The following is a 16,390-nucleotide window of genomic DNA, read 5'->3' on the forward strand; positions in this document are numbered from 1 at the left end:
TGATACTCTAAAGGCACGGAACGAATGTATTTTTATATTATCTGGTGTCGAAAAATGCCTCGTCATTCGGTACAAAACTTTTATACCAAGGTTACAAACACAGTTTTGTTTTGAAACATAATATTTACTGCGTTTACGCCGGAGTAAATCTCAGTGTTAGTGGGAGTTTATCAAAGATACAGGCCAACCGGGATGTTACCCGTTGGTTTGTGAACTTCTCTGTGTTCTACCGTTAGCATGCCTGTGAGGCATTTATGGAACACCGGGAAACTTGTAGCTTCTACTTGTTTGTGAGGCGTTTAGGGAACATCTTTAAATTGTATCTTTATAAAACAACCTGTTACACTGTCGCCTTTTAAACTGCATGAAAGATTTGTCATGTAATTGTATTTTTGTTTAAATGGGATTTTATAGAATCAGCATAGGAGACGTTATCGTTTTGAACCGGGAACAGTATTGTGCTGGAATTGAAAATGTTTTAACATTACTGAGCACTAACTATGTGCACTTTATGGGCAAAAAAAAAAAAAGCAGCACACACAAGTGTGTGCTATACAGGGGTTTTTAGTATTTCTACAAGTAAAAGACACAGTAGTTATCTGCACGTACCTGTAGTGGCTTTAAGCAGCACGGCTAGAAATGATATCTGAGCCAATATCGTCTTGTACGTCCTTTCGACATGTATGTTTCAAGTTATTCCTAAAACCCGCATTTGACTTTTGGGATATTTCCAGCCGTTATCGGAGCTCCAGTGTGATCCTCCCCTGGCACAGCAGCTAGCCAAGGCTAATAGCACAATATTGCACTCGGAATAGATGCCAGACCAAGAAAACAAATTTGGAAGGAGTTGCAACGGGGCAAACTTTATACCGCTCACGACGGACCTTCACAGAGCGGCCTCATTAACCGACTTCTCTCCATTCATTAATACGTTCCAGAGCTGTTGCAGTGCTTAACGTCTGGCAAGTGTAATTCTCAACAGCCGCTGCCTCTAATCCCGACTCCCGTGCAGTGTGTATAGTGTGTGGCTGTTCAGAGGGCCGGTGGAAGTGTGCAGGCGGGCAGGTCTCCAGGCAGACTGCAGTGTGGCTGCCAGAGCAGGAGACTGACAGTTTGGCTAATTAGAGCGCTTTTAATTTGCACTGCCTTGATCTCTCGTCTTAGCCTCCTTCAATCAGGGAGCGTGTGTGTGTGTGTCAAGGAATGCTGGCTTGTGTGTGTGTGTGTGTGTGTGTGTGTGTGTGTGTGTGTGTGTGTGTGTGTGTGTGTGTGTGTGTGTGTGTATTTCTGCATTTTCAGCTAATTCAGTGTCACCTTGTGTATTCATTTAGAAAGGTGAGATAGTTTGAAGAAGGCTAAACGACAAATATATGTCATTTAGCCTTCCTTAAACTTTGTCTGTCCTCTGCTTCTCTTTCCCCGCTAATTTGTATAACCAGCCTCAGATTTCCAAACATTCACAAACTCCTCACTCAGATGTTCACCAACCTACAGTACCTCCAGCGCTATTTGTTCAGCCTTTTTTTTTTTTTTTTTTTTTTTAAATACAAAATGCAGTTAGCATTTTTTATTTATTTTTTTATTTTTAGAGGAATTTAGAGTGGAAATGTTACTGCTGAGATTTTTATCTCCTGGATGATTGGCCTCATAAGATATTTCAACAGGAGCAGGTTTGAATAAATTCCCCCGGTCAAAGAGAAGATAAGGAGTGTTACCGCTGACCTAATAACTCATAAGTCGTGTTGTTCGCCTCTCAGCCGGCCTCAACCTTTCCACAGTGTTCTCTCACTTAGACTGCACATTATTAATGCTGCTTGACCTGTGTGTGTGTGTGTGTGTGCGTGTGCGTGTGCGTGTGCGTGTGTGCGTATGCCCATGTGCATGTGTATTGCAGTGGGACATAAGGCCCTCCCTTTAGTGGGTTGATTTTAATATGTATGAATACAGTGGTGAGAATGTTTCTCATTATTACTCTTATCATCGTGCTCTATCAAGCCGCCTCTTTCTACAGGCTGGCCCACATTAGACCGCGATCTCTGAGAGACAGCGAGTCTAATTCCTACTTTAAAAGAAGGTTATTTCACAAAGACGACCCCCGGGGCTCAGAGAGAAATCAAAACTCTGAAAATGAGCAAAGAACCCTCTCTTTCGGTCCTCTTTTATCTTCCTTACCCCCTTAGTCTTAATTCTGTTTCCTACTCCGTTTTTTTTTTTCTTTTTCTTCTTTTTCTTCTTCTTCTTCTCTCTCTGTCCTCACATCTCAGCCGCCCTCCATCCCTGCCGCTGGCGTCACTGTAAATGCCATGTGGAGAACCAAATGGAGAGTTATTGCTTGTTCCTGGGGAGGCCTCTTTTTGTTACTCGGGCAGGCGTCAGCGTGGACAGCCATGGAGTGATGGGGGGGGGCGACAGGCAACACACACACACACACACACACACACACACACACACACAACACATACACACAGATATTTTGGTCACTGCAGCGCCGGCTGTGACAAGCCTGACAACTACTTGTGTTTCAAACTCTGACGGCGGGGAAAGCTGGAGGCTCTTTCTCCGCTCCGCGTCAGACTGCTTTGATAACACCACATCTAGAAAGGGCAGCTCTCAAACCACAGCACTTCAGAGCTCGACTTAATGTAGGTTCCCTTCCTTTGCTGTAATAACAGCAGTTGTTTGGCTGCCCTTTTCAACCGCCCCCATCGGATACAGGACCGCGAGTGCTCTTTAATAAGCCGCCTGCGCGTCCGTAACTGCACTATGTGCGTTGCGGTAAATATCACGTGTAGATTTAAAAATTCAATAACAGAGTCGAACTCCAAAAAAGTTCAGATTTATATATCTCTGTTTAAAAAAAATTAAAAAAAAAAAAAAAAAAGCGTATGTCATCCGTTGATATTCGGACAAAATCCCATGTGCTTGAAACTTCAGAGAACTTCTGTGTGCGTGTGAATCTGAGAGAGGCGGCGAGGGATCTGAGATGTCACAAAGGGAGGGAAAATGAGTTTGGGTTGCCGGATGATGAAACCGTGGAGACATACGAAATTCACCTGCCCTGGGTTAAAACCACACAGGACAGACGGGAGATAGAAGAGAAATGAAAAGATCCTGTTTGGACATATTCTCTTCACATCGCCTTGGCAGAAGCCGCCCACCGTCGGGCCCCTGAGCTGGTTGCAGCACAACGATGCAAAGATAAGGAGCAATGAACCTCGCTGCTGTTGCACTCAGGTAGCAATTTTCAGCCGGCTCAGGGTAGAATGGGATTGTGCTCCTGCACATGAATTACGCCGCCGTTATAAATCTAAAAGAGTGATTTCAGCCGCAACGCCGAGCGCCTGATCCAGACTTATTGTCTGCGCGTGTCACTGCTTACACCCGCACTCGACTGCGCTGCGAGTCCAGCGTACAAAATCCCCGCACCAAAACGATAAAGTTGGACAGCCTGGAGACAAAATCCTCCTTCAGATCAGCAAAATGCTTCTTTATTGTTTTGGACGTTTTCTGAAATGAACAGACACTTATTCACTTTCTTAACAGCAGCTAGATTAGATCACGCTCCTGTTTATGTGTTAAAGGCGCCTACATGTAGTTTCTGAGCGCCCCTCATATTTATCGTATTAGATGTGCGCATGAGGAAGTGTATGTATACGTCGGCAATGTGACACATATTCCCGCCAGTGGATACGTGCTACACCTCCGGGACTGACAGTCGCTTACAATCAACGAAGGAGGACACGGCCAGGAAGTAAAACATGGATGCGCACTTTAAAGCGTCAAAATGGCGCAAATGTTTTTTTGTTTTTTTTTATTGTGTTTGTTCGACCTCAAGGATCCATGAAACGTATTATTAGTGAGAGACACTGAATTTAAACATAACTTAGGTAAACCCTTCATGTATGGAGCGAGAGTTGGGAGGCGATTAACTCAGCGTAGCTGTAGATTAGCAGTTTCTCACTGCTCTAAACGGGAGGAAACGGTTATTACTAAATGACAACAACATTTGATATTTGACAACTGGAAATAGTACTTTGTGGTGCAATTATTTCCTGGCAAACCACAGCTCAGTGACTTCCTGGAAGGTCTGCTTGTTGCCTGTCAGCGTCATGACAATCAGCTCTGTCCCCTCTTTATGCAGAACGAACCAAAAGCTTCCCGACTCTAAAACCCTCTCCAACTCAAAGTCATGAGAGTGGAAGTGACAGCTGTCGTTAACTTTACAAGTCCCTGCGCTTCCCACAATGGAGCACATATGAGACGCCCACTTTTCCCCACTTCACCTCCCTGTTTGTAACCAGGCTTTGTCTTCACAGTGTGTCGTCCCCAGCCCAACGAGAGCGATGTCCTCAGACTTCACAGAGCTCCTCCAGAGCAGCAGAAGACATGCAACACGTTTTATTTTTATTTTTTTTTCCAGGCTGACAAGTACTCCTCTATGACCAATATATTCATCTTGTGTAGTGTAGAATACAATAAGTCACAAAGTTCAGTACTGCCACTGTGTGTCTACTTCCCAAACATGAAACGTAACATATTGCCTGTGCTGTATGTAGCCTGGAGTTGGATAAACAGTTGTGTTTTTATGATTGATTCAGGATTTGTGTTCTTCTTTTGAAGTGTTAGTTGTATTATAGCACAACTTGTGCCGTATTTTCCATTGCTGATGTCTCCCAGAGCAACGCACTTACCTGCTTAACGCACAATGGAGCCTCTCAGAAATTGGATGGCGTAAATACGCAGGGAAATATCTGTGTACACGTTTCTGTAACACAGGTAGCTCAGAGATTGAGCTCCTGACAGCTCAATCTCCAACCGCATCACACTTTTTGTGTGGCTCAAAAATAATCCTGAAATTGCAGGAGAAGCAGGTTACGTCAGCCACATTGTATCGACCATGACCGTGTAGTTGCTCACACGGAAAGAAAAATCCATCAAATTGCTTTAAAAGCTGCATTTTTCGTGACGTATTAAATGCTAAATTTCAAAATATGGTTTGACACATACTTTGGGGAGACTCACTTTCAAGACAGTCTTCATTAGATACTGTAGGTTCACTTGGTCCATTCTGCTGCTCCTGTCAACTTTTGAATTCAGCAATTACTCTTTTGATGTCTTGCTCCAATTTGAGCGAGGATCTCGAGTTTGTCAGAATCCATATTCGTGAAACTTTTCCTAAAGCAAATGTTGGCCTATATTTACATTTACTCAGAGTTTGTTTGACTGATGCATAAAAAACTGTGTAGGTTTGCCAAAATGATTTTTTTTTTTTACTTAGGTTATGCAATTTATTTAACAGTATTATATTTAACTACAAGCCAAAAACTGTTCACAAATATCAGTCAGTCACAGATGAACCGATTTAAATGATTGTGATGTCTTCGTGTTGCTGGGTGATGTTTCTTAAACTACACACTGGCTGCAGGTTATATGTATAAATAATACATAATGAACTCTGTATGACTGCTGAGACAGAGCCAGATGGCAGGACACTCTTCACTTTAGGTAACATGCTGAATGTGTCAGTCAGTATAATCCTCCCTGTAATGTGTCACTTCACCCATACCACTTGTCTCTAGCATTATCTAGCCATACAGATCATCTCAGTTCGATTTGTCCAGGGTTCTCGCTGAGGTTTCTGCCAACACGACGTAGGTGAGCGTCTTTTTATTTTCATTGCAAGTCTACTTTATACTGACTAAATTGACCCAGATGAATATTCAAAAGTAATTAAGTTATATCTCGACACACACATTGTTTTTGAATTTTTAGCTCTTCGGATGGCATCGTCTGTCAGCTGGTTGGTTCACCACTTTGATCCAGACTCAAATAACTGTTGGATGATTTGTCATTTCATTTTGTACATGTTTGTTTATGATCAGTCACCCGCAAAACTAGTCACACTCCCATCAGCCTCAGCTGCTTCTTATATTTACTAGTGCTAATTAGATGGTGAACATGGTCAAAATGATACTTGCTAACCATTATTATGTTAACATGCTGAAGTGATTGTTAATTTCAAAGCACTGCTGTGCATCGGAGCCGTTAACGTAGATGTAGACTGTCAGGGCTCTATTTCAATGATCAAACACACTCTAATGTACACGGTGCGGGTGCATTTAGAGCGGTATGTCCAAATCCACTTTTGCAAGTTTAATAGCAGATAATCTGAGCATAAAGTAAGTAACGTGGTTCTTCCTTAACCGTAGGTGTGTTTTAGGTTCAACATTTTATAAACCAATCAGGGTATCATCTCACATTTCCATTAAAAGCCAGGCGTGCTTACACGTTTGCAGATTGTTATAAGAACAGCGTATTTGTAGGAAAGAATTCTGCAGAAGAAACAGATCTGTTTGTGTGCTGATTGATTTTCACAATAACAATTTTTACATTGTAATCGTTTCATTTTTGATCTTTTGCATGTATATGCGCTGCTGCGTGGTCCTGTGTGTGTAACAAGTGGAGTGCAAGTTTTGCACCCGCCAACCTCGACACATTTTACCCTCATATCAATGTGCCCCTAAAATAACAGTAAGATATTGCACCTTTGACTTAAGACCAGGTTTTTGTTGGTCAATCTCACACTCAATTGCACCTGCCTTAAGAAAGCAAGGCACCAACGGTGCTCCTGAACACACCTCATTTGAAAACAAGCAAGTCCATGGGCGGAAGTAGATTTGCCATTTAAACAACGTGGGCGCTGTGCAGGAACAAGACAACTGTGTCAGTCAGACGTCTGCATTGTGCTCGGTGCCGCTTTGTTTCAGGCAAAGATAGAAACCCTGAGTCTTGTTTAATGAGCCTGACAATCAAAATACCATTTACCTTCATTGTGTAAGGCTGGAGGCCGAATCCTGACAGACAAACATCTTAAAAACCTGGACAAATACAACTAAAACGTTCTGCATGACAGGACACCACTTTAGGTTAAGTGACGAAATATAATTTTTTTAATGTAGGTTCTGTTTAGAAATGTTCATCGTCCAGTAGTTTGGCAATTTGTTGTTCCTGAAGCAGTGTCCCTTTTTCTGTGGATAATCCAAACACTTCATTTCACAGTAACTGGTACAGTGTTGGGAAAACATATTTCTGTTCAATTTTTCAACACTATATGCACCACAGATGAAATGTAGTTTCCCTCTATCGTACTGGAGGGGAAGCAAAAATCTCACATCCTTAAGAAGTGACACCAACACTATCTATAGCTAGACAAAAATTGAAAACTAAGTTTGTTCATGATTTGGAAAAACTGACCCTGTAAACATTTACTGAAAAGTAACCAATGAAATATCTTTGAAATGTGAAAATGACAGTCCTACGACACTTCTGGCACTTCTGGCATACATGTGGTTTCTCCAGGAAAGGAGACAGTGAAAGGAAGGCTATTTTATTGTGCTCATTTAAACTTTTTAACAAGAAAAAGAAAGAAAGAAAACCTCTGAGAGATCCTATGGCAGAGCATCCTCTCACTCTCTCTTGCTCTCTCGCTCCTGAGTCATTCACTAGAAGGATATAGCACAAGCTTCCACTGAGGGTTTCCTTGCAGCATGCTCCGTTGTCATTTCTGTCTGTTGTCAGTAGGACCTGTTTATTTCCACTTTCTAGGCATTGTTGTTTCAAAACCACAGTTTCTCTTCATCACGGTTCAAAGACTAGCAGCGCTGATTAGGGTCTCTGTCGCCCCGACCACCGGCTCCTCGTCGTCTCACTCTAGATGAGCTCTGCTACTCTCTGACACATGATGATCAAATTCAAGCTATAACTATTCAAGAACAGAACGGAAAAAAAACAGAAAAAAACAGTAATTTAATACATCGCTACATTGATATTACTGTTACTTAAAGAATGCTCAAGTGAGGCTCAAGAATCAAGCAATTATAAAATATCAGTCAGGAAAGTGTGAGTTAAGAAATCAGGATTTGTTTTTCTTTTCAATTTCCAAAGCAATGCTGAAGTTAAAAAGATGAAAGAAAATCGGATGTTTTTAAGGCTGTTGTTTAGTTAAAGCCACAATCTGGGACGTGTTAATGCAGAAACAACCGCGGCTCATCGGTTCTCTTTTGGATCAGAGTCAGATCATTTGCCGCCGCAGCAGAGGAAACGTGTCGTAGCTGCTGCAGCGTCAGGACAGAAGAAAACAACAACAAAAAACGGCCCTTCTTCTTTTAACCACACAAACAAATGTGCTTTTGCTACAAACAGCTCTGGTTACTTTACTAACCCATGATTATGGCTTTAACCGGGCTTAATGACTTGAGCATTCTGAACTCATTATAGCAGAGATAAAAAAAAAAAAAAAAAGACAAAATATTTTATACAGTGTTTCCATTCACTTAAAAACATTTCATTATTTTCCAGCTCTGTTGTTTCTGTTGTGTAGTTACCAGTGTTGTTTCAAGGTTGGAGTCAATTCCTTTTCAAATCAGAAATCGAAGTCCGTGCGATTCATTCAGTATATTAATTTGTCATTACAAACTGTTGTTTTTTTTTTTAATACTGTGAATACTACGAGCTTGTTAAATATCCACTGAGTTGAACTTCTCTTGACTCCATCCCTGGTTTACGGTTGGCTTAAATGACTTGTTGTAGCACAGCTCTGTGAAGAATCATCTACAATATATTATCACATTTTTCTCCTCTTTTCCGGCTCCTGTATATAAATCCTGCAGATATTTCAGATATACACATAGTCTCTTTTCAACACATAAGTGATACGAATCACATTTTACTATGACACTTTTCATTTTAAACTCCGTTGCTATTACTTCATTAGACGTCTTCGGTGTCAGTTTTGGGCTTCTGTAACAAACGGGTCATCCGTGAGCATCAATTTAGTCAGATTTAATTTTGTACTACGCCAATATGTCCGGATCGATCTCCAATTCTGAAACACAAGTGGCCATCTGAAGAAAGTTTTTTGTCTGGCTGTTTGAGTGCAGCTCGTACATCAGCTGCTAAACAGTTTGAACTTCTCAAAGAATACATTCATCTGTGTGTGGTTGTGGTTGTGTGTGCATGAGTACGTGTGTGTGTGTGTGTGTGTGTGTGTGTGTGTGTGTGTGTGTGTGTGTGTGTGTGTGCGTGTGCGTGTGTAGCTGTAAGGGTGATGGTGGGTCAATAGTTGAGTCCTGGTCGGGTCCTGGTCAGGGGGCGGGGCTGTAAGGGTCAATTTACTACCACAGTACTTTGGTCTTAGAAATGATTGGAGGATAGAAAGGGGAGCAGTGAGCCAATGGGGGTTGATCGTTTTGTGCAAATTGTTGTTCTGTTTGGCAAACTGATGTGTATCGATGCGGAGGAGAAGAGGTCTGTAAATAGTAGTATTCAAAATCATTTCAAATACTTCTTTGTGATTTATCAAGTTGGCACAATGGCACCACAGTGGAACCAGAGGAATCCAAGAAATTAAAAAGTCAAAAACCTGGTTGATGGGAGGAGAAAGAAAATTAATTGTTGATAAAACACAGTGGAGCTACAGTGTATCGGGAAGGAAGAGTTTTAGGTCTTTTCCTCAGAGTCGTTTTTTGATTTTGAACAGTGCAGATATGCTTCCCCTGTGGGAATCGAAGACATTCATTTGAAGATTAGAATTTTTAGTTCGATTTCAAAATCAAAAACGTACCATTGTAAGTTGAGCAGGTAGGTAACTAACTTGGGATTCTGCTTTCTGAAAAGTCTGAAAGATTTCAAAACCATGTTGTACAAACAAAACAGTCACCTCTGTTGCAAATATAGAACTTCTCTCTCATCTGTACAGTGTTCCCTCTTTAGGATGATGAGGAGCAGGTGTTGTAGGGATTCACCAAGAGAAAAGGCCGGCTGCTTTCTTTCTCTCTCTCTCCCTCTCTCCCTCTCTCTCTCTCTCTCTCTCTCTCTCTCTCTCTCTCTCTCTCTCTCTCTTTGGCTCAGCAAGAGAGCACATTCCTCTTGGTAGAAAAGGAGAACTGAAATGTCTCCTCCGTCACATCACACTATCGTTGTCTCTGTTGGTGTGCGCTTCTCAGCTGAGAGGTTCAAAACAGTCAAAAACACAGTCACACGACGGAGCCATGCCATATTCAAATAATAGAATATTAATGAGGAGGATCATAGGAATAATAAGAAGACCAGTAATGATAATAAGAATAATGAATAGTAATAACAACATATCATACTAGTTTGTTTTTTTTTAAATTCTGTATATAAAAACAGTGGTGAGGAGAAGTTGGTACACTGTAGGGCTCTACTATCCCCTTGGTTGATTTGGCACGTTATACTCACTCTCTGGTGAGAGCTACCTACTCATTCTCAGCGCAGTTAAATATTTCTGTTGCCTGGCGACCCATCCAGAATTTGTCGTTTCGATGTTTTCAATCTCCCAAATCACAGCAAATTTTTCAAAATGTCTGCTCCCGTGGCTGTATCGCAGGACGCGATGCAAAAAACAACAACAACAACAACCAACCTCGCCGGCAACGAAGCACAAACTGGATCAATCCACTTCCCTTCTGTTTCCCCTCACTCTGTTTGGTGAGGGTGATCTGCCGCGGTCAGGTTTGATGAACGTCAGTCACAGGGTAGATTAAAAGCATCGCTGGCCTGTTCAGGATGGGTTACCCAGCAACATTTAAGGTTTCTATTCTTAATGTTGTAGTTTTTTTTTCCTTCATTCGAAACTTAGTACAAATAGCTACATAAGTCTGAGCTATAATTTCCATTACATTACAAAAAGTAACTCAGTCTCTATAAGTTATGATTTTTCTTGTTCAATATAATATATTAGTTTGGTCCTCCTCCATGTTCTCAGAAGAAAAGGCTTAGTTTGTGTAAAGTATGAGCCTATATGTGTGTGTGTGTGTGTGTGTGTGTGTGTGTGTGTGCGTGTGCGTGTGTGTGTGTGTGTACATGTAATTTGATTCTGTAGATCCTGTAAGTTGTGTGTGTTTGTGTGTATTTACAGGTCTTCATTGAATAGGTCTGTCTATGTGTGTGTATATTTTGTGGATGCAGTGTTGTTGTTTTTCCATCTTCAAAGTGTTTGGGGTCTCCACGTGTTGGATCAGGCCTTCTGCTGGGCGGACACACCCTTCCAGTAGTCCAGTATATCGTGAAGATCTTCATCCTTGGCAAACTGAACCTTTCGCCTCAGCGCGTGTCCGGCTGCAACGTACCCTTCGTCCTCCATGGACGCCTGCCGGTGCCTCTTGCGGTGCAGTTTGAACCTCTCCCAGAGCCCCAGGGTCGGGGTGCAGAGGAGCCCTTCCTCCTCCTCGTCTTCATCGGGGCTGGAGCAGTAGCTGAGGTTGTGGTACTGGGGCGAGAGTGGGTAGTGTGGCGAAAGCTGGGAGTAGGCCAACTCCCGCTGCTTGGCCTGCCTGCTGAGCGTGATGGGGTCTAACATGGAGGGCTTGCGACCCCCCGGGTGGTGGTGGAGCTCCTGCAGGATCTGGGGGTGGTGCTGCTGCAGCTCCTGGAGATGCTGCTGGGAGCCGGGATAGGAGTGGCGGTGCTCATTGTACTGGCGGATTCTCTGGGCTTCAGCTCGTAAGATAGCCGCTGCCGGGGTGACGGTGCGGATGGCCTCCCCTCCGCCGCCTATCCTCTCTCCCCTCTCTCCCCTCTCTCCCCTTTCTCCCCTCTCTCCCCTCTCTCCTCTCTCTCCTCTCTCTCCCCTCTCTCCTCTCTCGCCGGGTGAGGTTCTCTCAATGTAGCGGGTCTCTGATGAGTGGTACCCCCCCTCCGAGCGGAAGGAGCGAGGGCTCCGGGCAGAGCCGGGAGAAGAGGAGGTGCTGGGCCTTTTGGAGGTTGGAGGACCCTCCATGCTGTGGTGTCGCTGCAGTGAATGATGGTAACTTCTCCCCCTGTCTTCTCTTCCTCCTCTCCCTCCTTTGTACACTGGGGAGAGGAACTCTCCTCCTCTTTCTCCTCTCTCTCCCTGTTCAGACAGAAGCACCAGCTGTGGCTCTGCAGTTGAAACGGCTCCTCCACCTGCAGACGACGGGGATTTGATCCCCTGTTGAAAGGAGGTAGACTCCGATTTCAGAGCATCTATACAGTTGTTGATGATCTGGTTAACTTTGTCCACTTCTTTAGCGATGGTGGAGATCTCGGCCACTGAACCCTGGGGATTTGCTTGTGGCGACATCTCCCTTTCTCTCTCTCGTTCTCTCTCCCTTTCAATGCCGGAGCCTCTGACCTCCATGTAGTTAAGTTTAGCAGGCTTGTGCGCCGGTGTTTCTATCACCTCCTGAAGCTTGTATGGATCTATCTCGCCACCCTGAGGCAGGTAGGGCATTCTGGACAGGCTGTCCCCAGCCGCGAGCTTCTGGGAAACAGTTCCTCCACTCCCTCCCTCTATGTCCCCTTCTCCACCGTACTTGAGCTCTATCAGAGTCCTCTGGATCCTGCTCATCTTCCTCTCCTTCTCCTGCATGATCCTCTTCTTTCTCAGGCAGTGGACGACAAGGCCAAGGAAGAGCAGCATACCAAACAGACAGCCCAAAATAGTCATAATGTAGTGGGTGGCCGACGACTGATTAGGTATCCTGCCAGTTCCGGCTCCCCGGCCGGTTGAGATGGTCAGACAGGTGTGGTTGAAGCGCAGGGAGTTTCGTATAGAAGCCACGCAGTACGTGTAGTCGGTGTTGGGTTTTAAGTTCTTTAGCTCAATTTCTTCTCTTTTACTTTTGAGATTCTGGATATCCGTGAAGAAGCTGTTGTTATAGAGCATCAGGATGTACATTTTCCTGTATGGTTGGGGAATCTGAACCGTTATCACCGCGCTCGAAGGTAGCACCTGGTTTATCGTCATCATCGGTTTGGAGTCGGGGAAAACGGGACTAAAGCTGATCAGCTCATCGGGAGGAGTCCCGGAAGCGCAATCATCCAGTCCGCAGGGTGAGGCAAAGTCTGGGGACTGGGTGGTGGAATCCAGGAGATAGAAGGATGTCACGCTGCCGTCATCTGTGCAGACAAGACTGAGCACGTGCAGAGCGTTGCGTTGGGTAGGCATGCGCGGGTTCTGGCTGAGAAGGTTGTACCCAGAGAATCCTTGAGGGGAGTCGCACACCATCCTCTCACTGGTCCTGTTGGGGAAGGCTGAGAGCCAGCGCAGGAAACCCAGAAGCTCACAAGAGCAGTTGAAGGGGTTGGTGTAAAGTTCACAGGTGGTCAGCTTGGAGAGTCCAGAGAACAAACTGCCGTCCAGCACCTGGATCCTAAAAAGGGACGAAGAGCAAATAAGGGAAATATTCCCCTAAGATACACTCACGCAGTTAAACACAGTATTATTCTTCTTCTTAGACTTCAGTTCATGGCCTTAAACATCCCCCACAGTACTTTTTACCAAGCCCCAAAGAACAGTTTAACTTCAAGGATCACCTGAAAGTGAGAAAGTTAGTATCTCTGAATCGTCTGCATGAATCTTTCCTTTAACATCAGTACAAATAAGTGAATTTAGAAACCATTTGAGGTTGATGACAACAAGGCCTGATGATTTTGGCACCATTTACAAAATTCACCTTACTATTGTATTTAGCTACAGTGCAGATGGGTTTCAAATATTTAACCTCATTTTCTACCACAGCCCAGTTACCATCATACAACAAAGAACCACGAAATATAAACCCAACTCAGTATGCGAATAGCCTTTTTCAGTTGTACCAGAAATGATTACGTGGTGTGATCAAAAGACTTCTGATACTGCACAAACAGAACGCAGCACACAGAGCAGAGAGAAGCAGCAACTGTCCTGAGTTACTGTCCAAGTTACATCACTCGATCAACATCTGTGTTACGGACGTTTTTGGGACCACTGTTACGTGCGCATTTGTGCTTTCACCACGGACCCGAGCTGAGCGCACACAAAACAAATGTCTTCTAACTCATAAAAACAGCAACAGAGACCTTTTAAAAAAAAAAAAAATGCTTCGGAAAGCCTAAAGCAATGAAGCCGTGAGCAGGCTGCCGTGTTTTGAGTGATATTAGTGTTTGAAGAGGGGCAGGACATCGGTGAAACCAGGTGGGTTTTACACATACGCAGGGTTGTGTACTGTGAATTTGTTCCCCTGACTCTGATCTCTACTGTGATGTTCTTTGGCATCCGGAAAAAAAAAAAACCTTCGGCACTGCGGTTCCCCTTCATGACAACACGCCCGCTCACAGTGTATTGCCCACAGCTCAATCGTTGCTCACCACCTGATACTGATCCAAATGGTCTCCCTGTGACATCTCTCTGTTGCCCAAAAACTTGACAAAACTTTAGATGTGCGCTCCCTACTCAGGTTTTAGGTCCATGGTGAAATCGCAAATAGCCACATACCAGTGGTCACATGAACTTGTATAACTGAGATGCTGATATTGATGAAGTGATGTAACTTGTAATACTTACTGATGAAGGTTATTGCTTCCCTCTGCTCCATGCGCATCACTGTCCTGCGCAACAGGCGCAATCTCAGAACGTTTTGATCGCTCCTCGTGTGATGGAATGATTGTTAAATTGTTTAGTCAATCAAATTTAAAGATAAAATGTAGATTCAAATTTCCCAGAGCCAAGTTAGCTGTTTTAAATTGCTTGTGTTTTTCCAGCCAAGTTTAGAAAACCAATTATTTTTCTTTCTGTGAATAAAAAAAAAACCTTAAAAGAGATTTATGTAAAAAAAACAAAAAAAAAACAACACTTTTTTTTCTTTGTAACTTAAAATACTAAAATGATTTTTTTTTTTCCATCAGTCATCTCCTGTAACTGATGTTGTTTTTCACTGTATACGTAGACCCAGGCCAGTACCTGTTCATGGAGAGATCTATATTCTCTATGTTGGGACATTCCCAGAAGGTGTTGGGTGTAACAGTCTCGATGAGGTTGGCTTGCAGGTAGAGATACTGCAGCTTGCCCAGGCCTCGCAGCATCCCCTCCGTTAGGTTCCTCAACTTGTTAAAGCCCATCTGGAGAACCTGGGAAGACAAAGACAAGTGGGATTATTCTAATCTCTGAGGAGCTAGTCGGTGCCAGGCATCGCTCACTACAAGCTGGAAACATACAGAACAAACAGACGACAGTTCAGTACAATCCGTGTTTCGCATGGTGATCTAAGCCTCTGCGCTGCGCTGAATTTAGTCAGCTCTTTCTTGTTCACATTTTACCTCCTGGCACAGCTCCAGCAGCTGAGGTCGATGTGTAAACATGTCAGCTCATTATAGCCACATTCAGCTCAGTTTGGTGAAACACTTTGCCTGAATTTGTCGAGAAGCCATAATGAGCGGGTGGTGTCTTTCTCCATCTGTGAACGTAACGCTGGAAGAAATTAGATCCTTTAAACTGAGTAAAAGTATCAATAACAGTTTAAAAAAAACAACAACTCACTTATGGTTTCAAAAAAATACTTGAATAAAAGTATTTTTTTATAAGCATAATGCAGGTATATATTGAAATAGTGCTCATTATGCGGAGAGGCCTCGTTCAGGGTGTGGCGGTATAGATTCTAAATGTTCTAAAATCAACAAAATCATAACATTATAATTTTAATTAGTCTTAAATTTAAGTCTTTGTGAAGAAAAGTAAACAAGGTCATACATGTTTTGCACTAAAATTGGATTATGGTTTGATAGTAAGTGTTAACTATATATACATATATATATACATATATATACATATATATATATATATATATGTATATATATATATAAATACTGTATATTTATATAAAATGTAATTAGATTATTAGGCAACTTCACTTTTATTAAAACAGATTACAATCAAAATAAAATGTTAGAACAGGTTTTCTTTCCCTGTTTGAAAATATACAGCTGTAAAAAATATTGAAAAATACGAGATACAAAGCCGACATTAAATGAACATTTAGATCGATTTGTGAGAAAGTTTCCTGTGTTGTTCTCAACAACAGTAACAGACTCGTCGTCTCATTTTCTGTTGCCGGTGTTTCTGTGTTACTGGTAGCAGTTTTGCTGCACTATCTCAACCTAATTAAATTTTTATATTCTTCATTAACTGTACTGGTGTACTCGTTCCGCTCCAGCACACATAGCTTTCTCCTTTTCCCACAGCTGTTTATAAACTATTCAGATCTGCAAGTTTCTTTAGCTTAGCAATGAGCTGTCGCTCTCTCTCACTTTTCTGCTTGGTGTGTCTTGAGTTTAGTTATTCCTCTGCCTCCTTAAGTGATAATGTAATAAATGCAGATTATTTGCCGTGATGGATGCGGAGCTCAGTGGATTGGAAGCGCGGCTCATTAGCGGCTCTTGTTAGACACGTGTCCAGTAGCCGGTGTGAGCCGAGCCAGTGGGGCTCCTACTCTCCTCGCAGCAGCTCTCATGCAGCGGGGAAACCAGGACTGTCCGAAGGAAGTATAGCTCGCAGCAGAAGCCCGTGATTCACCGCCAAGCAGCTCCGTGA

General features: G+C 43.1%; 1 protein-coding gene across 1 annotated transcript in view; it reads right to left on the reverse strand.

Moving 5' to 3' along the window:
- Nucleotides 1–7,373: 7,373 nt before the first annotated feature.
- Nucleotides 7,374–16,390, reverse strand: part of elfn1b (extracellular leucine-rich repeat and fibronectin type III domain containing 1b) — a 127,360-nt gene continuing 118,343 nt past the window's right edge. The window contains exons 5-7 of the mRNA XM_069168328.1: nucleotides 14,765–14,931; nucleotides 11,660–13,196; nucleotides 7,374–11,569 (exon numbers count right to left, since the gene is read on the reverse strand). Of these exons, the coding sequence (XP_069024429.1) occupies nucleotides 11,039–11,569; nucleotides 11,660–13,196; nucleotides 14,765–14,931 (2,235 nt within the window). The 3' untranslated portion in view covers nucleotides 7,374–11,038. The remainder of the gene's footprint in view (nucleotides 11,570–11,659; nucleotides 13,197–14,764; nucleotides 14,932–16,390) is intronic.

Source organism: Embiotoca jacksoni, unplaced genomic scaffold (assembly GCF_022577435.1).
Source record: "Embiotoca jacksoni isolate LCO1_2020_lvr unplaced genomic scaffold, fEmbJac1.0.p SCAF_4, whole genome shotgun sequence".
Classification (NCBI taxonomy): domain Eukaryota; kingdom Metazoa; phylum Chordata; class Actinopteri; family Embiotocidae; genus Embiotoca; species Embiotoca jacksoni.